Source organism: Hibiscus syriacus, unplaced genomic scaffold (assembly GCF_006381635.1).
Source record: "Hibiscus syriacus cultivar Baekdansim isolate YM2019G1 unplaced genomic scaffold, ASM638163v2 tig00110621_pilon, whole genome shotgun sequence".
Classification (NCBI taxonomy): Eukaryota; Viridiplantae; Streptophyta; class Magnoliopsida; order Malvales; family Malvaceae; genus Hibiscus; species Hibiscus syriacus.
In genome coordinates this window covers 2,038,847-2,066,088 of record NW_024062802.1, presented here as the reverse complement: position 1 = coordinate 2,066,088, position 27,242 = coordinate 2,038,847, and the positions used below count along the sequence as shown (strand labels likewise).

Genomic DNA, 27,242 nt, shown 5'->3' with positions numbered 1-27,242 from the left:
TTTAATTAGTTTTTATTTTGATCACTAAATTTGAGGAGTTACATTTTAGCTATTAATAAATTACATCGTTCTGTCAATTCCGTCACATCTCTTAGGATAATAAATGAGACGAGACATGTCGTGAACTACTCATATTTGATTTGATCAATAGTTGAATTGAATAGAGTCGATTCAAGTTTGATCTCAACTTAAATTCTTAACGAGTCTAAGCGAACTACTTGATATCAGGTTCAAAAAATTCATGAGCAACTCAAAAATAGTATACTAATTTTTAAATTTTTAAATTAAATTATTAATAATATTTACATTTATATAGTGATTTTTTAATATAGTGTAAGATTTTAATGTACTTAAGGTTTAGATTTGAGCTTGAGTTCAAGCTTTAATTGAGTTAAATTTGAAAATATTTCGAGTTTAAGTTTTTTCAAGCTCGAGTTGAGCTTCAATTTTTAATTTTTAATTCAAGTCAAATTTGACAAATTTAAGCTCGTGAACTTTCAAGTTGAGTCGAATTTTTTTTGAACTTTTTGAATCGAGTCGAGCTCAATTCAACTCATTTACAACCATAATGTCTCCAACCATTACAACATCTATATCAAGCTCATATATTTATTTATAATTAAAGAAAATAGTGGAGTGACGATTGAGTAGTGAAAATTGAGGATGTTAATGATAAGTTAATTACTAAAAATAAAGTTTTTAATCATTTTATAAAATTAAATCCTTTTCAGAATTGAATTAATATTTTAATTGTTTTTTAAGAATTAGATTTAATAATAATTTCTTTTTATTAATGTGTTACATCAAACTATTAAAAATTAACAAAGGATTATTTTATGATTTATCAATAATTTTAATGACCAAATCAAAACGTTTACAACTTAATGACCAAAATAAAAATTCACTGAAACTTTATTTTCCCCTCTTTTGGCTGCTAGGGTATTTCTCTCTCTAAATTATTTCCATATCTTTTCCATTTTCCTTTTCTTGGTTCCTTTCTCACTTCACTTTCTTGCAGATCTATTTATTCTAAGGTTTGTTTGATTGAAAAATATAATGAAATTATCAATGAATATTTTGTGTGAGTAAGTTTTTCTTATATATATAAAAAACATAAACGACGATTATATATTTGGAGGGGTTTAGCTTGGGTATTTTTTATTGAAGAAATGGCGAGCTCGAACCCTTTTGATTTGTTGGGAGATGATGATACCGGGGAGCTTTCAGTACTGATCGCTGCACAGCAAAAGCCAGTCTCAACCGCCAACGCCGCCGCCGTTCCAAAGAAGGGCCCGACTCAGTCCCAGGCTAAGCCGCAACCTATTACTCAGACTAAACAAGCTAAACTTCCCTTCAAGCCTCTCCCTCCTGCTCAGGCCGGTAAGCTTAACCTATAAAAGTTACTTGTTATTTCATCTGCTTGTATTATTTGGGTCCTCAATTTTATCTGCTTAATCAGTAGAAAGGATATTGTAATATAAAATATTGAGTGTTTTTTGTGTACTGTCCTGAGAGTAATGGTTTTGGGTTAAGCTTAAGTTACCGTTTTTTTAAGGTTGAGTTGTGGGGATTTTGAAGTGGGTTCATGATATTTTTCCGTAGCTTCGTTTGTTGTACACAGAATGTTTCAGTTGTATTTACTTCCTGTGTAGTACAAAATCATGTCAAGTTGGAAAGTTATGATTCTGTGGATTTTGTGTCTTCTATATCTTGAGGTATGTTTAATATAATACTACTAACCTCTTTGAAGTGAGGGAGGCAAAGACCGAAGGTACTCGTGGCGGAGGCCGTGGTGGACGTGGATATGGACGTGGGCGTGGTGGAAATGCTGGATATAGAGGTGATACTGCCAATGATGAGAACTCATTCAGCAACAGTGTTTTGCCTGGTGGTCAAGGTGCACTTGAAGATGGAGAGAGTGGAAAATTCTCTGAAAGGCGTGGATATGGTGGTCCTCGGCCTTATCGTGGTGGTCGCCGTGGTGGTTTCGGTAATGGGGAAGCTAGAGATGGGGAGCTACCTCGCAGGGTGTTTGAACGTCATAGTGGGACTGGGCGGGGGTAAAAGATTCTTTTTTGGCTGTTTATCTTGATATTCTCCGGTTTTGTGTTTTATGGAAGTCTTAAAAGTGATGCTTTTTGTTGTTGTTTATGTCTGCAGAAATGAGCTCAAACGAGAAGGCTCTGGTCGTGGGAATTGGGGAAATCAGACTGACGAACTATATCAGTGAGTTGTCTTTGGTTCTTAAAATTCCAGTCTTGTAAAATAAAATAAATCATCACTTCATTTTGTTCTTATTTCATCATTGTAATCATCGAGGGAAATGAGATTTTGTCTTTGTTTCTTTCAGGGTCACTGAAGAAGCCAATGAAACGAATAAGAATTTTGCTGATGAGAAGCCAGCAGGAGAAGAGGATACAGGAGATGCTAACAAGGAGAACCCTACAGATGAATCAGAAGAAAAAGAACCTGAGGATAAGGTAGAACCACTTGACAATTTATCATATGAGACGATTATTAATATTTGTAGCCTTTTGTAATTGTAAATCTACGGGTACAAACTAGGGTATTACTGTGTGTGACCTTTGATATTGAAATAGGAGATGACTCTTGAGGAGTATGAGAAGGTGCTGGAAAAGAAAAGGAAGGCTCTGCAGGCACTCAAGACTGAGGGAAGAAAAATTGATGCCAAGGAGTTTGAGTCTATGAAACAGCTTTCAAACAAGAAGAAGAATGATGATGAGGTTTTCATCAAGTTGGTAAGACCCGTTGATTCACTTTAGAAGATTCTATCATGAATTACTTGTCTTATTTGTTGGCAAATATGTAGTAATCATCTGTCCTGGTTTTCTTGTATAGGGCTTTGATAAGGATAGGAGAAAAGAGGCTTATGAGAAGGAAGAGAGAGCCAAAAAGGTTTTTTTCATTCTTATGTTTTTGTGATCTGTTTTTCCGGTTTATACGAGCCTCCATATAAGTTAATTTGATGCATAGCACCCATTTGAACATCAATTGTGCAATTTTGATTTTAACTATTATCAACTTCCTTGATTTAAACTTTTATCTATAATCCTTTCTCTTCCCTGAGCCCGAGGCTTAAATTGCAAAGCATGTGGATGTCTGTTCCTTTCATGATTCCATCTCTATCATGAATAAAGTTTTAGTGGCATGTATTGATCCTTATACCTGTGATGGTAGGCTCTGAGCATTAATGAATTTCTGAAGCCTGCTGAAGGGGAGAGGTACTACAACCCAAGTGGACGTGGACATGGGCGTGGTCGCGGGCGTGGTTCAAGAGCATTTGGTGGTGGCAGTGAAGCAAGTAATGTGGCAGCACCTTCCATTGAAGACCCTGGGCAGTTCCCAACTTTGGGAGGCAAGTGAGGTTTCTGTAGAACAACCCCACATGCCATCTCCATTTTAATTTTCTGGAATTTTTGGGTTCTTCATATAGATAGGCTCTGAACTCAAATAACCTGGTTCCCTGTTGTCTAAATTTAATGTTTTAAAAATGTATATTTTGTGTTTTCTTCATGATTTGACTCTCCAGTTCCCAATTTAATGGTTCCCTAACAATTGTTATGCTGTGATCTGACTCTCCCCTCAAATAAGAATGGAAACTGGAGCCCTGTGAAACTATTGTTGCTGTTGTTTTGAAATAGATGGAACTATTTTGCTACTTGTTTACCCAGAATGATTATGTGTTTGCACACTTAACCCAACCAAACTCTTACCAACTTGCTATTACAAAATTATTCTCTCCTATATGCTTTTCCGACTTATTTGAGATTAAGGCCTACTTCATTGTGATTGAACATCGAGTTTTTGGGATGAAAAGTGTTTTTTTCGGATTAGTTTTTCATCTCAAATATAAAAAGTTTAAAATAATGTCTCTTGATTATGAAAAAGTCTTCGAGTACGAAATTATCAAAATTTCTTTATTTATTCTTAATATTTTGTAGTTAATTATACCATTTAGGCGGTGGTTAAGGAACGAATTTTATTTCTTGAGGTCTCGGATTTAAGCGTTATGAACATTAATGGTATAAATATTTAATTTTAAATGGTTGAGAGTTACTTTAAATATATATTATTTAGTTTTAACAAATCATACCATTTTCTTTTACGTACTCAATTTTATTTTTGAAAAGAACGGTTTTAATTCCAACGATAATGAGAATTAAATCTAACTCCTTAAATGTATATGCATTAAAATAACAAAAATAATTTAATCTGAATATCCAATTAAGAATTTAGTTTGATTGGTTAATGTCACGTCATTATTTAACACTAATCAATATCATGTAATATAATTTGATTGTTAAAATATTACGTAAATAGATATGTATTAGTTTAAATATATTTTTAAATGCAAATATTAAAATAATCTATATACCAAATTAAAAGTCATCAAATCTCTACTCTCATCTTCAAAGTCCATGAGCAGTATAGTTATCCACACAACAAATACACCAAGCCCTTGAAAGCCCTTTCACAGGACATGTCCATGGATAGACTATCACCGATAGTGTCACATATCGTACGATTAATTCAACGAAACTGGCAGCTAAGGTTCGCACCTATCTTAAGGGAACAAAATGCAGTTGCTGATGGCATAGGTACCTTTCGTTTGATGCTCACTCTTTCTTGGAAATCACCTATGGAAGCAGAAGTTTTGTTTGTAAATGAACACACTACTGCTATAGCAAATTAATTTAATTTTCCACCTGTGTATTATATATTCAATATTCATTTTAAAAATGAGCAAATAAAAACGATCTATTATGATATTGATTTTTTTGTCAATATACGATACACATATAATTGTAATTGAATAAAATTTTAATTAAAACACAACCTGAAAAATTTATATAATTTCATAATAATTTTAATAATTTTTTTTTTTATAAATATTTTACTATAATTTTTGTATTTAATTTCAGATCTGTTGAAATTTTCATGATTTCTAGTGTGTTTTAAACTTAACCCTACAATTATAATATTTTGTTTCAGATCTGTTGATGAAATTGAGATGTTCTCTTCTATTCTGTTTTTATTATCGTCTTATTTTCAATTGAATATTTAGTTTTGGTTTCCGAAAAGTCTTTCTGTTTGGGTGTGGGGATTAGGCCTCATTTGGCGAATCCAACTCTGCATCACACTCCCACAAGTTTTATCGCTGGAGATATTATGTTCGTGCATCATTGAAACATGTGCTGATATTATCTGGTTGCAATCTTTTGCAGTGACTATCTGTTCAAGCTTCTGCTTATCGGAGATTCTGGTGTTGGAAAATCCTGTCTTCTTTTGAGATTTGCTGTAGGTTTCTTAAGTTGAAATTTGAAAGTAAATGTCTGCTTTGTAGAAATCCATTTGCCTTGTCGCACATTCTTACATGCTTATATGGTTGCCTTGAGTGTTTATATTCATGTTTTTCATTAGATTGTGATAATGATTGGTTAAAAAGTGTCACTGCTTAAGGGCATATGACATGTGTTGACAGAGTCAAATTTGTATTTCATGAGTTGGACATAGACTCTTTTGGATTTGGAATCTTGTCAGTCGTCACTGTTTTTGGTTGTATATTTGAGGTATAAAGAAAAGTGGAATTGTGGATATTTCCAGATGGTTATGCAGATCTAAATCTCGAACCTTTGTTCTTTTAATGCAGGATGATTCATATGTAGAAAGTTACATAAGCACCATTGGGGTCGATTTTGTTAGTAAACAGTCTTTGGTGTTAACTTGGCATTTAAATGCCTAAAATTATAGCAATGATTCTAATTTTTTGTTGATTCACTTTTCTTTTTTGGTAAAAAATACGTACTGTGGAGCAGGATGGGAAAACCATCAAACTTCAAATCGTATGCTTTTTTACATTCTTTTTCTTTGATCCTTTGGTTCGAAAATTTTCTGACCTAGGTTCTTCCCAGTTATGTTACTCGGACAAGGGTGTATGCGTCGGAACTGATATGTATCCGACATGGCTATGACTAGATTTTTCAAAGTTTCTCTGTATATTTGGAGGATTCTTGGAGGTCATATCCCCATATTTGAGTGTCGGACACGGATACTTGATGAGAAATGAAGTGTCCGAGTAACATAGCTTCAGAGCAATACATCTAATAAGAGAGAATGAGCCGTCTGATCATCTTCTTTGGCTGCTGCCTTTTCCATTTGTATATTTTCATTTTATAATTTAATCCTACTAAGTTACTTGTAAATCTGGACTCTTGGTTTCTTGATGATAACTAGTTAGTCTGCTCTTGGTTCAATGTACAGTGGGACACTGCCGGACAAGAAAGATTCAGGGCAATTACTAGTAGCTATTACCGTGAGGCTCATGGCATCATAGTGGGTGATCTTATATTTTCTAGATTTTTTTTTCCATATTTTCCTTTTTATGCTACTTATAAGCCTTTTTTAATATAATGTTTTTCTTTCCTTTTCGTTGCTGGCTCCTCTGTAAGATCGTTTATGATGTGACAGACCTAGAAAGCTTCAACAATGTCAAGCAGTGGCTGGGTTAAATTGATCGCTACGCTAGTGATAATGTTAACAAAATACTGGTTGGAAACAAGTGTGATCTTACGGAAAATAGAGTTGTGTCCTACGAAACAGCCAAGGTATTTCCCAATTTAAAATATATAGCATAAAGTTGTCTCTTTTGTGTAGAACCTTGCAGGTTAGCAAGGAAGAGCTGTGTGATTATCAAATTGTAATTGTTGGTGATTTATTGCTTTCATCGCCCTATTCCTGATTCCCTTCTTCAATGTTGCTGCTTTCTTCTTTTAGGCATTTGCAGATGAAATCGGCATACCCTTCATGGAAACTAGTGCAAAAGATGCCACTAATGTCGAACAAGCTTTCATGGCCTTGGCTGCCTCCATCAAGGATAGGTACCCTATAGCTTTTTCCTTCTAATTAGGCTGTAGCCGTAGCACATACTATGACAATAATGCTAGCAATGTCGCTGATGGCAACCTTAAAGTTATTGAAATTCTAGAAGTATGTATAGTTGACCGGCTGCATGTCCAATTATTCAATCTTATAGAGAAAAAAAAAACCCTCTAGGCCAAATACACAAACTCATTTGCAAGGAAATTTATGACAAAATATTGGTTCCTTAATTTTGGTTTGTTCAGCTCACTCATTAACGTGGCCTGCTGCTTAATGCAGAACGGCAAGCCAACCTGCTGCGAACAATGCAAGGCCTCCAACGGTACAGATCCGAAGTCAGCCTGTTGGACAGCAGAGTGGCTGCTGCTCTTCCTAAGACGAGGTCAATGATGAATTTGCAAGCTCTTTCGGATGCAGTATGCTGCCTTCGGTGGCTTGTAAGATTTGTGTTTCTTAACTCGATGGTTTTATTGGAACTTAGTTGTTCGGGTTAGAGGATCTAATTCATTTCTATGTACTCGTTAATGCCAATGTCTTGTACAATGTATGTTTGTTGGTTAATATGATAGTGTTCTCTCTCAAATCTGAATGTTTTTTAAACTTTTTTTGGAACATAACCTTCCATTAAACAAAGGAAACAATTACAGCAGAGATAGCAATCAGTAGCCACCGGGTGAAGTAACCAAAAGTGACTATAAAAGTTGCAACACCGGTAATGCTATCAACTACCACAGCGGTGGAAACATAGACGTTCCTCTGTAATGCTATCAACTCCCACAGCGGTGGAAACACGGTCATTGCTCTGTCGAAGACAGGGACAATGTATTTTATATCCCCTGTGCTAGGACATTGTTCTTCAGACATTAAGCTAGCTGACAATGTTGTCTTGGCCAACGGAACTTCATCGATCATCCCGTGGAGAAACTACCGTCATGAATAATGGTTTTGAGCTAGGCTTTCGCTCGTGTTGGGGGCTGTTCTTGCAATTAATGAGTTGGGGGAGAGGCAGTGCTATTGTTATTGGCTTATTTGCTTTTGTGTTCTTAAATCTGTGTGACGTTTTCCGCATTTTATGAACTAGAGATATATATCATGTCTATCTTAGAATTAAGAACATCAAATACTTTGTTTCTAAACTTATCTTCCGCAGAGTCCATTCTTTTACGTGTATCTCTATCACAAGAAATACTTTTAAAAATGTATACATATATATTAATAAAAAAAAATTCATGTCGAGTGAATATAAATAAAATTTTAAGATAGATGTCATCAATAAAACAAATAATTAATATAAATAAATTCAAATTTTAAGAGAATATAAACTAATAACAGAATTTAGTTATTAACCAAATAAAATTAACGTTGAAAATAAATGGAACCATACTTGAAGTCACCGCTAAACCTAGTCAAACCTCAGTTACACTTGACAAATAATATCTTAACACACAAGTAATTAATGTATTGTTTTATTAATTAATATGTATGGTTTTATTACGAGATAAACATATTTTTTTCTGAAATAGTCTGCTATGATAAACATAATCATTGTTTTTATTACAAGATAAACATAATTATTTTGGTTTAATAATGTTGTCGTTAATGCAAAAATAAATATTTAAATTAAAAAATACAAAAAATTATTAAATATCTAATTAAGTAGGACGGAGCTAAAAATGTATTTTGATTTAATAACGTTTTGGTTTCATAATGTTTAGTTAATGTATTATCTATGCCCCGTATCGGGGCATTGCACTTCAGGCATGAAGCTAGCCATCAATGTTGTTGCAGCCAGTGGCAGTTCGTTGCCTCCGTCTGGTTCAACGACTCCTTCAGGGACACCACCGAGGGGCTTCACGTCATCACTGCCGCCGCATCATAGCGGAGCACCTATTACAATCATGACTAATGGTTTGATGCTAGGCTTTTCGCTCGCGTTGGCTGGTGTTCTTGTAATCATGAGCTTGGGCTAGGGGAGAGGCAGTGCCATCATCATCATTAAATTTGTGCGATGCTTTCCCCATTTGATGAACTGCATATGTACTTGTTTATTTATCATATTCGAATTTAATATCTTTCACGTCAGCATTGATCAGCAACCATGCCAATTTTTAACCCAAAATTGGTCATCTTGTTCGTGTGCCCATACTAATCGATTGAGTTAGAGTAGTTCGGCATTACTGAGTTATTTTAATCCAATGTTTGAAATTATGTTTCTATATGTTGGTTGATAAAATTTGTGTTCAATTTAAGGCATAAGATGTTTTCAGAAGAGTTTCAGCCGTCGTCATTTAGAGTAGAACACTATATTACTTTTTAGTTGGGCATGTATATTCGTAGAATTCTTATTAGTACATTTTGATCTTTTAATTCATTTTTATTGTTTAATAATTTTATATATTGTTTAATTGTGGAGTTTTTTATATGATTTGAACTCTTGCATGTTGTTTGGTTCGCGGAAAAGATCATCATCAAGAGGTGAATCAATTAAACGACTTCAATGATTAACAGGAGAATTCCCTAGAGATTCTGGATTCAAACAACTGGTCTACAGAGTGTGTGTCTGTGGCCAATGACTAAGAAATATTCTGAATAGATATTGTTTTATAAGTTATAACCACCGAAGACTAATAAAAAAATAATTAAAAGTTTTTTTAAACGCAATAAAACGTAAAAAGATGAATATACTTAAAATGCAATTTATAATTTAGTCTGTTATTAAAAGGGATAAAATGATTAAAAAATCTAGTTTAAGGACTTATGTGGTAAAAAAAAATGAGAATCAAATTGAAAAATATTAGAGAGGAATCATGATTTCCTTGCTTATAACCTGAACTCATCGAACTTAAGCTATGGGTTCTCACTTTCTCTTGGACAGACATTGATGGTATTATATCATTGATCGGCTTACAGTCCGACATGCTTCACATCTGTCTTTTCTTGCTTAATTGACCATCAACCTACGACTAAAAGAAACCCAGCACTATCTGTTTATCTTCTTAGTGACTATAAATAAACAAAATGCTCCCCGTCGGTGATAATAGTATGAATTCTCAAGGATGAAACGAAAATGCAGCCGGCCCCAATAGCATGTGCTTCTGCTTTAGTCAACTTTCCAGTACGATTTTGGCTTGTAGATAGATGGAACAGATAACTAAAATCTTTCGCTTCTCGATGCCTTATTAATTAAGAGCTCAGGACAAAGGAATCAAGAATTTGGGTCATACTATTATTAGGCTACAGGGTCCTACTCTTAGGAAATAAACGAATAAATAAGTAATATTTTTATAACCAGATTTGTGAGAATGTGAAATAAAAGCGGAAAAATAATACCTGAAATTGATAATGGAGTTCAGCCAATTGTACTTACGTCTCTGGACTGCTGCAGATCTTTTACTAGGAGAGAAAATTTACAGGTGTTTACAAAACATTCACTACTAACAAGAAATTTTCTAGTATTGGGAGAATGAAATAATTTTGGGATGATTTTGAAGCTAAATGAGATAAGGTATTTATAGTTGAAGCTTAATAACTAATCTTGTAAATAGCCTAAATTACAATGACTAAATGTAATTATGTCATTTACAATTTTTCAACAAAAAAATAAATGCACTGTTCGGTGCCCTAATTTTTGCCCCACCTTTTTTTACTCATTTTATTCGGTGCATTTAAAGCCATCAAAAAATTTGCTTTAGTTTCAACAATTGTTTCAATAATTGTTGGCGCCACCATTGACTTTAACAATCTCCCATTTGAAGAACGATTTTAATCTGTCTTCACACATTGATTAATGCATCAGCATTTCTGGTCTTATTACTCTAGCATGCCAACTGAAGCTGAACACAACTTCAGTTTATCCGTAGTCACCGTCTTTGTCAACATGTCTGCTGGATTTTGAGCTCCACTAATATTTTCAAGTTTCAAAATCCCATTTTCCAGAAGAGACCAGATAAAATGATATCGTAATTGTATGTGCTTCATCCTGGAATGAAAAGACAGATTCTTTGCTAGATAGATAGCACTTTGACTGTCGCAATACAAGACATTGTTTTCTTGTTTCTTGCCTAATTCTTCCAATAAACTTTGAAGCCAAACCATCTCCTTGTTGGCTTCCATAACAGCAACATATTTTGCTTCAGTTGTGGAGAGAGCAACTATCTTCTGTAGTTGAGAAACCCAACTCACTGCGGTTCCTCCTAGAGTATAGACATACCCTGTAGTGCTCCTTCTAATGTCAACATTTCCGGCTAAGTCAGCATCTACATAGCCTGTCAGTATTATATCTCCACCTTTGAAACAAAGTGCTTTGTCTGTAGTACCCCGCAGATATATGAGGATCCATTTGACAGATTCCTAGTGTACCTTGCCCGGATTATTCATGTACCTGCTAACAGCTCCCACTGCTTGAGCAATATCTGGTCTGGTACAAACCATGGCATACATCAGACTTCTAATTGCTAAGGCATACGACACCTTCACCATGTGTGCACGTTCTTCCTCCGTCTTTGGTGACTGTTCTTTGGAGACTCTGAAATGAACACCTAAAGGTGTACTTACTGGTTTAACATCTTGCATGTTGAACCTGGAGAGTACTTTGTTGATGTACTCAGCCTGTGATAACATCAAAGTCCTCGGCTTTGTGTCTCTCTTAATCCTCATCCCAAGAATCTGCTTTGCAGCGCCCAAATCCTTCATAGCAAACTGCTTCGACAATTTTTGCTTCAATTTTATAATCTCTTGCATGTCTGAGCATGCAACGAGCATGTCATCAAAGTACAATAATAAAATAATGAAGCTATTGTCGAACCTCTTGATGTAGCAACAATGATCTGCTTGGCATCTGGTAAAACCACTGCTACTCATGAAACTATCAAACTTCTTGTACCATTGTCTAGGAGCTTGTTTTAAACCATACAAGCTCTTCTTCAACATGCATACCAGGTTTTTCTTGCTTGCTTCTATGAAGCCTTCTGGCTGCCTCATATGGATTTCTTCCTCTAAATCACCATGAAGGAAAGCTGTCTTTACATCTAACTGCTCAAGATGTAATTTCTATGCAGCTACAATTTTCAACACCAGTCTTATTGTAGACAGTTTTACGAATGAAGAGAAAATTTCATTGTAGTCAATACCTTCTTTTTGCTGAAAACCTTTGACAACCAATCTTGCTTTGTAGTGTTTGCTCCCATCGTGCTCTTCTTTGATCTTGTAAATTCACTTGTTGTGGAGCGCTTTCTTGCCTAGTGGTAATTCAGTTAATTCCCACGTCTGATTTGACATAAGCGATTCCATCTCATCTTTCATGGAAGACTCCCACTTAACTGAATCCTCCACCTGCATTACTTCATCATAGCACTCTGGTTCACCATTGTCAGTCAACAACAAGTAGTGCAAGGAAGGCGAATAACGCTGGGTTGGTTTAGGAATCCTGGAGGAGTGTATTAGTTCCGGTGTGCCTGGTTCTTCTTGAACTGCTTCAGGACTGATTTGAACATCATTTCCAGAAATCTCCTCGAACTCAACAAATTCCTTTGTTTCAGCTTTGGTATTGGAGCTGCTTGATTCTACAGTTGACCTTTCTTTGTACATCACATTCTCATTGAAAATGACATCTCTGCTTCTGACGATCTTCTGATTTTCGTAGTCCCAAAACTGGTAACCGAACTCATCACCACCATAACCAACAAAGACACATTTGTTGGACTTGGAGTCAAGTTTACTTCTTTCAGCAGAATTTATGTGTACATAAGAAATACAACCAAACACTCTTAAATGTGAAAGGTTTATTTCTTTCTTGCTCCAAGCTTCCTCTGGTATTCCACCATCCAAGGGAACTAAGGGCCCACGGTTGATCAGGTAAGCTGCAGTGTTGATAGCTTCAGCCCATAGAAATTTGGGCAATCCGACATGTATCCTCATGCTTCTGGCACGTTCATTCAGAGTGCTATTCATGCGCTTTGCTACGCCATTCTGCTGCGGTGTCATGGGAACTGTTGTCTCCATCTTGATCCTATTGTTTGCGCAGAAATCTCTGAATCTCCTATTTCTGTACTCTCCTCCATTGTCAGACCTCAACTGCTTGACTTTCAGACCAGTCTCATTTTCCACCATGGCCTTCCATTTTCTGAAGATATCAAAGACTTTCGATTTCTTATTCAGAAAATAAACCCATACCTTCCTTGTTGAATCATCGATGAAGGTGACTTAATATAGTGAGCTTGCAAGGGATGGAACTAGAGATGGTCCCCATACATCAGTATGAACCAACTCTAACTTTTCTGCCTTGGGTGTCTTGCCAATCTTTACAAAACTGACTTTTTTTGTTTGCCAAAGATGCAATCCTCGTATAGTTCGACATCTACATTCTTTAGATCCGACAACTTCCCTTTTGACAAAAGTGTCTTCATTCCTTTTTCGCTCATATGGCCAAGCCTTTGGTGCCATATGTTTTATTTTCCATCAGCATCTGCTGCAACAATGACATTCTCTAAATTTGATGTTACATAGAGAGTACCAGTCTTCTTACCACGAGCAATGACGAGTGCTCCTTTGGTAATCTTCCATTTACAACCTGAAAAGGTTGTGTTATATCCTTCTCCATCAAGCTGTCCTACAGAAATCAAATTTCTTTTGAGGCCAGAAATATGTCTCACTCCCTTCAGCGTCCAGGTGGTCTGGTTTGGCAACTTTAATCGGAGGTCTCCTTTTTCGACGATCTTCAAGGTTTTATCATCAGCTAGGTGAACCCTCTCAAAATCATCATTGACATAGTTCTCCATGATTTCTTGGCATGGGGTGGAGTGGAAAGATGCTCCTGAATCCAAGATCCATGATTCAATCGGACTGTTGACGCTTAGAATCATGGCATCATCTGTCTCCTCTGTTATGTTGGCAGATTCCTATGCGCCGATATCTTTCTTTAGTGCTCGGCAGTCTCTTTTAAAGTGACCATTCTTGCCACAATTATAATAGGTATAATCTTTCTTTCCCGTTCTTGATTTTCCCCTTCTGGATTTGGATCTGCCACGATTTGAATTTCTTTCTGAAGTTCTCCCTCTAGACTCCGTATGCAAGGCTGAGGAGGTTGATACTTCACCCGATTCTCTCCGTCGAATTTTTTCTCTCAATACCAGATCCCAAACATCGTCGAATTTTAATTTAATATTTCCCGACGAGCTACTGACTGTTGTAACAGTAGCATTCCAACTGTCTGGTAGATATGATAAGAGAATTAAAGCTCGAACTTCATCACCGAACTCAATTTCCACGGAACTCAATTGGGTTGTGATAGTGTTGAGTTCATTTAGGTGTTGAGCCACTGATGCCCCTTCCGCCATCCGCAAATTGAATAATCACCTCATCAAATGAACTTTGTTTGAGGCTGATGACTTCTCATACATACTGGAGAGAGCCGCCATAAGACCCGCCGTGGTCTTTTCCTTTGCTATGTTGAAAGCAACATTTCGGGACAACGTCAGTCGAATAACTCCGAGGGCTTGTCTGTCGAGAAGAGCTCAGTCTTCATTCTTCATGCCCTCTGGTTGCTTTCCTGAGAGAGGTTGATATAGATTTTTCTGGTACAAAAAATCTTCAATCTGCATCTTCATAAAGCCAAAGTCCGCACCATCGAACTTCTCAATTTTCACATTCCCTTCGTCTACAATCATCGCTCCCACTCGAATATGGCTTTGTTTGGATCGTTTCTGACAATTCTTGCGAACCACCGTGTATTAGAACATCTCCGTCGATAAATTCGTATCGCTGACAAAATTTTTACTATTCATAAAATTTACTATTCACGTGAACAATAATAAATAGTAACCTTGCAAAAAATTGACAAAATTCACAACCAGAAGCTCTGATACCAGTTATTGGAAAATAAACGAGTAAACAAGTAATTTCCCTATAACCAGATTTGTGAGAATGCGAAATAAAAGCTGAAAAATAATACCCGAAATTGATAACGGAGTTCAGCCAATTGTACTTACGTCTCCGGACTGCTGCAGATCTTTTACTAAGAGAGAAAATTTACAGGTGTTTACAAAATACTCACTACTCACAAGAAACTCTCTAGTATTGGGAGAAAGAAATGATTTTGGGATGATTTTGAAGCTAAATGGGATAGGGTATTAATAGTTGAAACTTAAGGACTAATCTTATAAATACCCTAAATTGCAATGACTAAATGCAATTATTTCATTTACCATTTTTCAACAAAAATAAATGCACCGTTCGGTGCCCCCATTTTTTCCCACCTTTTTGACCCATTTTATTCGGTGCATTTAAAGCCACCGAAAATTTTTACTTTAGTTTCAACAATTGTTTCAATAATTGTTGGCGCCACCATTGACTTTAACACCCACTTCCATGCATTAAGCTCCATAGCATGCAGGTTGGCCTTGTTTTTTCTTGGATTCATTTTCATATATAGGAGGATCTGAGTAGGTGACTTGCAATGGTGGTGACTAAGTTTTAGGCTTTGTTTATACTTTTATTGATGTTAGAAATTACGTTGTGACGGTTTTGATATTTTATTCTTTTTAATTTAGATAGAGAATCGTGATTTCATGAACATGATAAAGAATAATTGAGCTCATGCAGGTGATGAACAATTAAAAGATATTCAAAGAGATCGAGAAAGTCTCATATTCGTCCTTGCAAGACGACTTATATACTGACCCTTAATACTAGTGTCAAACTTAGATGCTAATGACTATATGTAGGATGACAAATTAAATAGATATGATTGTCATATACTATATTAGATTTTCATAGATCATGAGGGCATGTTAGCGGTTGATATTGTAGCTAAACAGAGAATATAAAACTTAAGAGATTTTTAACAATTCTGAAATCCTAAGAGATTAGGAATAAATATAATAATTTTCATTAATCAATTAATACAAATCAAATATTATATAGATATATTATAAAACGAGAGAATTATATAAGAATTGTATTAATATATTTGTGGTATAACATAGGTGGGACTTGCAGTGTATTAAAATGAGCGGGCTCACATGGACAGCTCATGGGTTGGGACAGAACCTAAAACAGAGCTGTCTAATCCCATAGGCAATGCTAAATCAAGAATTTGACAGTTAACCAGACAGTCCTAATAAAACAAGCTTCCAGCTCGGTCGTAGCTAACTCTGTAGATTTTTAATACGCATGACATAAAAAGATCTCCAAAGAGCAGGACCCACAAATTTGCAAACAACAATTTCCCCACATGTAATCACATGATGGACATGGGAAATTCTATCATCAGCACAAAAACAGTAGGCATCCACAAGTTTTTAACAACAGGAAACGTCAGGAAAATGACACTAATCCCCACAAAGTGAACCACCTTTACTTTATATTTGTCTCCAATTGAAAGATAAAGTTCGGAGCTTTAATAATCCCACACTTTATTGTGTTAGGACAAAGCCTTGTAAAACCATAGTTTTGGTCCAAAATTCTTTTTTCAGCTATGGAAGAGCTAGAGAACCCAAATGTGATGGCAAATCTCATAACCTTTCTGTCTTCTCTTCTTCAAAAAGTGGTTGAATCCAATGATGTAAACTGTGGGGTTGAGGCTCAGAAAATTTCAGTGTTTCATGGCCTAAGTCGGCCAACTATCTCGATTCAAAACTATCTCGACAGAATTTACAAGTATGCAAACTGTAGCCCCTCCTGTTTCATTGTTGCTTATGTTTATCTCGATTGGTTTTCTCAAAGACAACCCTCGTTGCGGATCAATTCTTTCAACGTTCACCGGTTGCTTATCACGAGTGTGATGGTTGCTGCAAAGTTCATGGATGACATGCAAGTTCTTTTACATAGTGGTTTTCTTCCTTTTTCGCATGTACTTTATCGTCAAGAAAGTGTTTCTTGACGGTTAAAGTAACGTTAAACTAACCCTAAATCGACTTTGTCTCGGGCTTCAGGTATTACAACAATGCTTACTATGCAAAAATAGGAGGAATCAACACAATGGAAATGAACTTATTGGAAGTAGATTTTCTATTTGGGTTGGGTTTCAAGTTACACGTAACCCCCAATACCTTCCACGCTTACTACTCCTACCTGCAAAGAGAGATGATGGTGCAACATCCTCCAAGTGTTGCAGAATCCACTTTAAGCCTTGGAAGGTCACTGAAACTACAGTTATGTTTAAATGAAGAAGATTCCTCCCATCAAAACCAACAATTAGCTGTTTAATTAAGGTGTTTGATTTATTATGATAGTTGTGAAATGTAGGTAGATACAAAGATAATGATAGTGACTTCACCTGTGTAGACATTCTGTGCTGGCAGAATGAACCCCACATCACATGTTCTCTCTTTCTCTTTTGGTCTTTTAGTTTGGGATTTAGGATCTCAGATTGTTTATGTATTATGTATAGGTGGGAGTTTCTTCTTTACAGTCTGGCTGCCCCTGTCTTCTGTTTCTTTAGGTTCATGATTGTGGCGTGTAGTGCTGAGGAATATTCTGATTCCAACTACCTGTAATATATATTTAAATGTAAATATATTTAAGAATTAAAAAAACTATAGAATATCAATTAAAACTTGAACATTGCACTCCACATCTGGTATGGTTGGAAGCTGCAAAATTTTCTCCAGTATTTCCGTATCTTCAGGCAGAACATGAGCATGCACAGTATATGATTTTTCTCCAATCATCGTGGTTTGCTAGACTGATGAAGAACTCCGGGCCGGAGCCAACTCTTGCGATCGATCCTCTTCTTGTAGTGGGGCAAGCCACTAGTGGAATATATCCTTAAAGACAGTTCCTTGCGCATCAACTACTCCTTGGAACAGTGCACATGAGGGGCTGAAAGAAGCCTACAGGGTTCATTTGAGCATTGCAAACTTAAGAGCTGAAAATGAACTCATTCATGGATTCTGTAGGATTGGTTGGTTCAAAAAGCATGAAAAGAGGATGTGACCAAGAGATATTCAGTAAATTACAGATGTGAAAATATAAGGAATGTAAATAACTATCGAGTAACTTGACATGCAAACCATTTGGGAAAATATTCGGGTGAAAGCCTTATATACATGTTCAATGTGATTTCCTTGGGTATCCCAAGAGTTAATGACAGCACAATGATTTAATGACAGCAGCTCAAGAATGTAGGAAACAGAATGTGGAGCGCAATCAGGCAAAAGCTAGAAATCATGGATCACAACGAAGAGAATTATGGATACAGAAGAAAACCCAACTGAAAATGTTGAACAATAATAAAAGCGATAAACCAAGCTCAAGACTTGCCATTTAGTTTGGAATGAACAATAAAAGTGCAGTGGGGTATGGATTAAAGGAAAATTCACAAGCGAATGGGGAACGGCACATGTCATGGTTCATGCATGTAGAGAAGTGGACACTAAATCTTCTCTCTACGATGACATCTGTAGCAGCTAAATTTGGACAAACCTCACCTCAGACACAAGAACACGTACTTTTTGCTGAAATTCCCAAGTCTGGACCAAGCTAGATAATATTCTAAGGACTCCAACTTCATGAACATCAAAGAAAAATTTTAGGCATCTAACTCAAGGTAAGCAACCTGCCCCATATCAAGAAAAACTGACAAAACCGATAAAATTATTGCGTGGCATCTGCAGTCAAGTGGTTCCTACATGTAGGACAAAAACAGAGAATGTAAGCTAGGCATGCAGCACGTTACACTACTTCAAAATTTATGCACCTACTTTAACATGAAAAGCCCATGCTCCATATTCAACCTAACAATTCCCCGTTCGAATCAAATTACCTCAATAATTAAAGGAATCATTGTTTTTCTTAGAAGTTACGAGTTCAAGCACCAAGAGTTGTAAGGGTGATTAAACATGAGTTATCAAATGGTTGAGAGTATTTAGAATAGATAATACTTTGTAATCACCTTAGTTTAATAAAAAATAAATTGCATATGTTTGATTGTCGTGAGATTCATAGATCGGCGGTTAGATCAATTACTTGACATTGTAAGCGAGTACAATTCAGCAATGGAAACACGACTTCACAAGTTAATATAATCATTTTTTACAGAATTAACTGCATGCATTTTAAAAAATATATATGCATGAATATTGTATTGGCATTTTTTTTCTCAAATAGTAAATAGAACTATGGTTACTAACATTTAATATAATCATTTATATAGAATTAATTGATATAGTATGTTTAAATCAATGATTTTTTTCCTTCCAACTCTCGAAGTTTTGACTTGACTAATTTGGACCAACTCAGATCGCACACCTGACTTTTGTGGGTGATCCAGCCGGGATTTTCTGTATACATAAGGACTCAAACTCGAAACATACTTAAGCAATATCAAACTTCTTATCACTGATTGATATTATTATTGAAATATTTTTTAAATAATCTAAAGTGATTATAAAATAATATATATTCATAATATTTCTTAAACAAACACATCTTGTAGACACGTGCTTAAATCCAATATCTCTAGACTATTTAATCAGTAAAGTTACTTTATTAAAATATTAAAAAATATATAAAATCATTAAATATTCAATACCCTAGGAGTAAAAAGAATGTTTTGTGCATCATATCACACTGTTTGTCGACCAACCAAACACTAATTTACATAAAGATTATTTTAAAATTACGTTTTTTCATTTTCAGATATAAAGCCACTAAATCACTTTTAAAATTATATTTTTGCATTTTCAGATGTAAAGCCACTAAACCACCTTCGGATTATTGTCAATCGATGACATTCACAAGTTCAATAACAAACGCAACATTTTAGTACAACTTAAAAAATTATACTAAAGATATAAGAAGTACGAAATTATAAAATTTTAAAAATTATGAAATTAAATCATCAATAGAATATATAAAAAAAAATACATAGTTTATATGGAGAGTTGAAATTTCCAGGTGCCTAATCCGAACAAAAGCTAAGAAGTTGCATTCATCAAAAACAGCTGTTGGCTTCTCTTCTTACTCCTACACCATTCGTGAATACCTGCAGTTACGGTATCTCTCCTCATTTAATTAGTCAATTGTCACTTGTAATCCTGTCTTTTTCGAATGCCAGTCCCAAATGGCACAAAAGATTTGGACCCTCAAACACGGATACAACCAATAATCTGAAGAACTTGCCTGCCTATCTTTCCCAAAGAAATGCATGAAAAAGGACAATATACAGCGTGATAATTAGCTATTCATTGCGGTATTCAGCAATATGATTGATTAATAACGAATCCAAGAACAAATAAACTAGCACCAACATTGTGTCAAAGAGCTGGGCTGCTAAACAAGTGTCTGCCCTGCTAATGATTATATAGCTGTTGAGATAAAATAACATAGCAGGCTGTATTAAAGAACAGAAACATGTTTGAGTACACTCCTCGCTTCAGAAAACCTTGGATTATTTCCAACAAACTCGTGAAGCACGAGTATAAAGCTAAGTAGTTTTCTTCCCCCCATCATCAGCTCAAGTAAGATGGGAAAAACAGAACAATCAATATTTTAACCGTGAAGAGCTTACTAGGCAGACCCAGACAACCAAATGCCTCTTAAACTACTATCAATTTTGTTCCTACACTAATAACAAGGTAATAGAATAAACCACCCATGAAACAAAATCACTAAACATGACCAGGTCCAAGTAGGTATGACATTAATGTCTTGCAAAGACCATACACACTTTTCTGGCATAAACTTGGAATTGTAACTTGTTTAACTTACGGGCTGCTGTAATACTTTGTGGGGAGGAAACCCAAGTCACTCGCAGTCATTCTCAAGTGTAGTTAGTTAAAGTAGATTTCTACACATTGTAACACTGTAATTCCAACTAAGGGTCTCTAAATCATCAGCACACATACCCACGGCTTTATTGATTTCTGAACCAATTAGAATTCAGCATTTCCAAAATCATTTCTCCTCTAGGACTAATTAGTAAAACACTGCCTTCCAAAGAGTTTCTAAGGGTTTCATCCACCAATAACTTCCCACAACAACTATTTTAGTATTTAATGATATATTTATTCATGAGAAACAAAAAATTTCCCCGAGATCCATATAACTCATGAGAAACATTACCTTTCTTTTTCGTTTGGATGAGTAGCTTTCTCAAACAATAACTACAGAAAATGAAAAGCAGATGCTGTTACATTAGGAAGTGATCCTTCAGTCAGAAATATATACTTCCTGCTGGTCCTTAAGTTCAAATCTTTTCCTACCATACTCCACCAGGCCAAGGACAACCCAAAACCAGAAATATGAGGAATTACACACGGTAAATTCTCAAGAATGATATCAGCCAAAAAAAATACTAAAACTGCAACACTGACCAAACAATCAAACATGTCGGCCGTTAAAGAACCATGTCCATTACTAAAATCAATTCCATGCATCTTAGTCAGGAATCCCCAAAGAAAAACAGATCCAAAGTAAAAGTTTGAAGTATGTGTCTACAGTATAAGAGCTTTAAGAGGTAAGGTTAAGCAAGTCCTTTAATTTCCTCCTCGCTTGCATACGGCTAGCTCCACTCTCAGAAATGAAACATACTTATACAAGAACGCATGCATGAGCAACCTCCGCCGATTTCATACAACCTTCAGTTATATGTACCATTTGATATCATCGTGCTTATCACCATTAAGGAAAGATATTAATGCCTTCTACCTACCTTATCAAACTCACCTGATGAGTTCAGCACATCAAGCCTCCAAAATCCATAACCAAATGTTAATTAATAGCTTAATCCTCCATCAAATACTCAAGAACGGTAGTGTATGTAACAAATGCTTCCAAATTATCCATTGGTAGTTTTTTTACATACAAAAACAAATAATGTTGTTTGTACACAGCATATTCTAAGCACTGGCTGTTTCATCTCTAAATGAGATTAGGTTTCCTTACACTATAAAACTTGAATACTCACAACACATAACCTGTTTGTGAAACTAGAAACAGCACCAGCACACTTCCTCTTTCACATAAAGTCTCAAAACCTAATACTACAACGTACGGAGGCTATAGAATTGGAATGATTCTATCCAATGCCATGGGTACAAAATCCAAAAGCTTTATATGCTCCACATCCTACAGCAGCCTCATTGTCTCTGAAATATGCTCCATAGACAATCCTTGCTAATACACCTCTCAGAAGAACGGATAAACCAACTTTAGGAAGCCCTAATCTCCATTACAAACACACTACTGCTAGAGATTATTATTACACTTCCATGAGTACAACATGAAAAGGAATAGGATAAAAACAATTCGACTTACATCAGTAGTATGAACCAGAACCACCCCCACCACCAATGTAACTGCTACCGCCCATACCACGACTAGGGTACATAAGTGAGTAAGAGCTACCACCAACCTGCCATGGAAGGAGAAACAGAAAATAAATATATGCTAGTATGTTCTTAAAATATTAAACAAATGAAGGAATATGGACATACATCTGATCCCCTAGACATGTAACCACCACCATAACCGGAGGATGAGTACATTCCTCCAATATCACTGCTGCTGAAAGAACCTGAAAATCATATCAAAATTTAAGTCATTAAACCAGAAAACACGAGTAAAAACATGACCACCCATCCAAGAGGAATCCCTTTTTTCCTTCTTTAATAAATCGGCAGCAACTTAGAACAAACCTCCACCATAGCCCATGCCTTGACACCTGCCATACAGACTATGTGCATCCTGACCAGACATAGAACTCCTGCTGCCACCATATCCTAGATTGAATCTTTCAAGCCTGTCACAATAATACTAATTATAAATAAAGATCCTGAAAGAAAAGAATTAACACAATAAAGCTTCTAAAAAACAAACCTATCACCATATGCATCTGCATATGGAGGAGCACTCCCAGTTAGTTCATAATCTAGGGGAGCCCTTGAATGCCTTGCACCCACATCAACATATCAGGGAGGGACATCATCCTGATTCTTCAACAAGAAAGTAAATAGCATTAACATGTGGAAATTTGTTAAATCACATGCTAATGCCAATATAATTACTTAGAAGGGCAGTAGGACCAACCATAACAGCATATGGTTTTTTTGAGCTAGACATAGTGTCATAATCACGGCCAAGTCCCTCGCAGTAACTAGGAGGTCTTTCAATCTTTTGAGCATACGTTTCATCTACTTAGGATCTTCTTGCTGCAGTACGAGAAGTGCTTCCAGGCAAATCAAAGTAGCCAGAGTTGCGAGAAGAATATTCTTCTCTGTATGATGAACGTCTATCAGGGACAACCCTAGAGCCATAATCTGTAACACCTTTGCTCCTTGGAGAAGGAAGCTCATCACGTTGACTATATTCCCTCTTTAAACTACTATTTTGGTAAGGGATAGCTGTCAAAAAAATTGAAGTTCGAAATTTTAAATCTATAAAGCCAATTAAAGAATTTAGGCAGACAAGAAGAATAGTGTGATACCAGGTGCTCTTCTGTCATAGGATCTATAAGAGGGAGGTGTCAAAGGCCTACCTCTAGCTGGTGCGGACATGAGAGGGCGTCTGTCTCTTAGTCCAACAAGCCTCTTTAGACTAGGTGGAGGGGCACGGCTACTAATTCCTCTTGCCCCACGAGGAGAAAAACCATGTGGATCAGGATGACTCCGTGAACCTCTAGCAACTGGTCCAGATCCACGCCCTGACCTGAAACCATCATGGCTAATGTGCTTACCTCTGCCTCTCTGAGGTTTTGATAACTTGGCTCTGACTTTAGCCTAAAATAAAAGAATAATCGTAATAAGGTAATATTAATAATTGTACAAGCAAACACCATAGTACACCAAGAACATTGACTAACCTTGATGTCACCTTCACCCAACTCGGTGTTATTAATGCTCTTAGCACAAGTGACAGCAGCATCATGAGTATCAAATGTGACAAAACCATAATCCTTCCTGCCAGCAGATGGCAAGTTCCAGGCAAGTTCTACCTTTTCAATCTCCCCATACTTCTTTAGTAGCTCTCGAACGTGATTCTCGTCCCAAGGAGGAGGCAAACAATCGATAAATATGGTCCTAACCTGAATTTGGGAATAATAAAGTCATCAAACTCTTATGATAAAATACATCTATGTTTCCAACAAGCCCAATAGTTCATATCACCTAAAGCAAAAAAGAGAACTGTTTTATTACAAAAAACCTCTTCGCTTAGTGGCAAAAAGTTTGTGAGGCACAAGAACTTGGGGATAAACCGTAGCAACCCTACCCCTCCCCCACAAACCAAAAAAAAAAAGCAATGTTGTATCAGATTACCTGTGCCATGATTTCATCACCTGGGTCAACGAAGGAATCTGCAAAAGAAACCTTTGCAGGCCTATCAACCCCAAACAAAACATCTCTCCATTGAAGACGCTTAAAAGCATCCATCGCATCTGAACGGGATACAAATTCCAAGAAAGCAAAGCCTCGATTCATTCCTTCATTGTTGCTATCTTCTACCAATGTTAAGTCCTCAACATGGTCAACTCCATAATGTTTCAACTTCAATTTCAACTGGCACAACAGTCAATGACGAACATCAAGCACATATTATCTATTTATAATCAGTTACAAAAATTACCCATACTAGCTAGTGACCTTAAATGATCCAATGTACTTACTGCTTCTTTTGTCCATGTCCTGCATATGTTACCCAGAAAAAGGGTGTCGATGTCTTGACTTGGGGTAACACCACATTGTTTCCCGTTAATCTGCAATTGCAGTCAACAAAATAAAACAATTTGGGTGTGAAGTCAATCCATTTTGAAATTCAAAAAGGTAATATTATTGAAGAACAGAATAAATACCACAGGATTCTTCAGTTCCATAAATGCAAGTTTCGCTTGTTCTATAGTTGCAAAACGCACGAAAGCAAAGCCCTTGTTCTTCTTTGTTTGAGGGTTCATCTACAGCCAAATTTCAACAACATCACCTACTAAGCAGAAGATTTTCCTAACATCCGCCTCAGTGGCATCTTTGTCTAAGCCCCCAACAAACACTTCAAACTCTTTGCGCTTGCATCTCTCTTGAAAAACCTCATGTCCCTCGTTATGCTCTTCTCTATCATCCAATCCTGCATGTTCCACTTCCTCCCCGGGATGCCCATCGTCATCATCAGTATCACCTTCTACTTCAACTCCATGAATATCTTCATAATCTGACAGATCACCCTCTTTCTCCTCATCATCCAGTTCCTCCTCAAGCTCTTCCTCTTCTTCATATTCCACTTCATCGGGACCCATCTCCTTCTCATCATAATCCACCCTGTCATATTCTTCAGGTTCATTATCATCCAATTCTAACCGCTCATCTTTTTCATATTCCTCAACAGACTCCTTCAACTCATTCTCTTCTGCAACAAAAAGGGGTAGAATAAACAAGGCCACTCGAGAAGTAATCACCTTAAACGATTGGTACTAAATTCTAATAAAAACAAAATTATCTCAGCAATCAAATCCTCATAAAGATAATAATTGTCAACCTTGTAAATCAACCAACAAGGATAACTCCATGTAATAGTAATACCAAATATGATCTATAGTAAATCAGAAAACTGTAACATGCTAAGCACCAGAAAAAACCCAGAAACTACAGCAAATGTTACAAATTTGTATATTAGCAACATGCAAATACGTTTCAAGAGTCCAGATGCCCAAACCGGTCGGATGAAATAAAATCGGGCAGACCAAAAACAAACAGAAGACTTACTTTTCATCGCATCCGACCCGTTGGAATTCAAATTTAATCCAGTGTGTTCCTTCTCGACAACCCCTTTTTCCTTGATCACCACTTTTTGTTCCACATTTGGCTTCTCATCAACTCATCGGCCTTGACGACATCCTCTTTTTCCTCTTCCCTAGCTCCTACAACTGGAACTGAAGCCTCCTTTACATCCACGGCCTCTTCTACAGGCTCCGTTTGGTAGTTTCTGGGATTTTGATGCCCCTCTAGTGGAGCTAGGGTTCCCCTTTGAGCCAGCGGACGCAGCCCCTTTCTTCACTGTTATAGGAGACATTGTTTATAAAGCTAACGACGGAAATATCAGAATTCGATTATAAGGCAAAAAAGGCGAGAAGGAATTCAAATTAAAGATCCCAACTTAAAGAAAAGTTTATTAGAAAATATCTAAAATTGCAGTTAAAACCCTAACCCTATGTGAAAGAAGATCCTGTTTTGGAACTTTTAACGAATTTAATAGTATACGATATGAGGTTGATGTCCGGGCTCACTTAGATAGCAGATAGTCTATTAAAGATATTAAAACTTAGGAGAAATTACCTATTTGATCACTCACATATTACTTAATGTCTGTTTTGGCTAATCAACTATTGTTTTTTTCAAAATCATATCTAACATTATATTTTGGTTCTATTTTGATCCCCACTATTAAAAGGTAAGGGTGATACTGACATGACAATTTTAAAATTATTTTTTAATGTTAATGTAGTATTACTATATGATGACACATTAGCATCATCGTTACTTTTTTAATAACGGGTGACCAAAATAAAATAAAAATGTTATGTTATGTATGATTTTGAAAAATAATAATAGTTGAGTGAACAAAACAGAAATTAAGTAACAGATGGGTGACCAAAAAGATAATTTACCCTAAAATTTATGATAAGATTTCTTATTATAATATATTATTATAAGGGTAAACTACAATGATAGTCCCTCTTAATTTTTCTCAATTTTATTTTGATCACTAATTTTGGAAGAGAAAAAAATAAATTTTGTTCACTTTTATTTTTAATCTGTCTTATTTTGATCTTTGACTCCTGTAACGATGACATTTAAATACGATTCTATTGTCCTTAATTTTTTTTATAAATCTATAGTGATTACAAGGTAGTAGCTATTCAAATATTTTAAATTATTTGACAATAAACACTCATACCGAACTCGAAACCTTAAGATATCAACAAATCTCTTAGCCACTGAAATTGTTTAATCCATACCTACTGTACTTAGGTTTAAGTTTGGCGTTACCAATTATGTCATATTTATAGGCATGATGTTATCATGTAACTTGAACAACGACTTAAGTAGGAATGGGCATGGGTCGGGTTGGGTTTTTGGTCCACCTGACCCGACCCGGAGAAGAAGGGGACCTCCACCCGTGACCCGACCCGACCCGACGAAATTAATTTTTCACTTGACCCGACCCGACCCGATAGATAGTTTAAAAAACCCGACCCGAAATAATAAAAAAAATATTTTTATTCAATAAAAACAGTGACTAAATTGAAAAAAATAATATATGGAGGGGTATTATTGTAATTATTCCTAAATATATAGGGTAAAATTATATATTTATTTCGGGTCGGGTCGGGTCAGATTTTTGTCACCCTAAACCCGAAC

General features: G+C 36.0%; 2 protein-coding genes and 2 pseudogenes across 2 annotated transcripts; 3 read left to right on the top strand and 1 right to left on the bottom strand.

Moving 5' to 3' along the window:
* The first annotated feature begins 1,095 nt into the window (after nt 1-1,095).
* LOC120136130 (RGG repeats nuclear RNA binding protein A-like) lies at nt 1,096-3,535 on the top strand. The gene is made up of 7 exons (XM_039152245.1): nt 1,096-1,380; nt 1,751-2,060; nt 2,161-2,226; nt 2,351-2,480; nt 2,601-2,759; nt 2,860-2,916; nt 3,199-3,535. Exons 1-7 carry the CDS (start codon nt 1,170-1,172, stop codon nt 3,382-3,384), a joined length of 1,119 nt encoding a protein of 372 aa, XP_039008176.1. The 5' UTR covers nt 1,096-1,169; the 3' UTR covers nt 3,385-3,535.
* Nucleotides 3,536-5,223: 1,688 nt separating this feature from the next.
* Nucleotides 5,224-7,384, top strand: LOC120135915 (annotated as a pseudogene).
* An 8,898-nt stretch (nt 7,385-16,282) lies between these two features.
* Nucleotides 16,283-17,282, top strand: LOC120136183 (cyclin-U4-1-like). Its single transcript, XM_039152291.1, has 2 exons — nt 16,283-16,707; nt 16,830-17,282. Exons 1-2 carry the CDS (start codon nt 16,373-16,375, stop codon nt 17,101-17,103), a joined length of 609 nt encoding a protein of 202 aa, XP_039008222.1. The 5' UTR covers nt 16,283-16,372; the 3' UTR covers nt 17,104-17,282.
* A 4,264-nt stretch (nt 17,283-21,546) lies between these two features.
* Nucleotides 21,547-26,029, bottom strand: LOC120136182 (annotated as a pseudogene).
* Between the last annotated feature and the right edge of the window lie 1,213 nt (nt 26,030-27,242).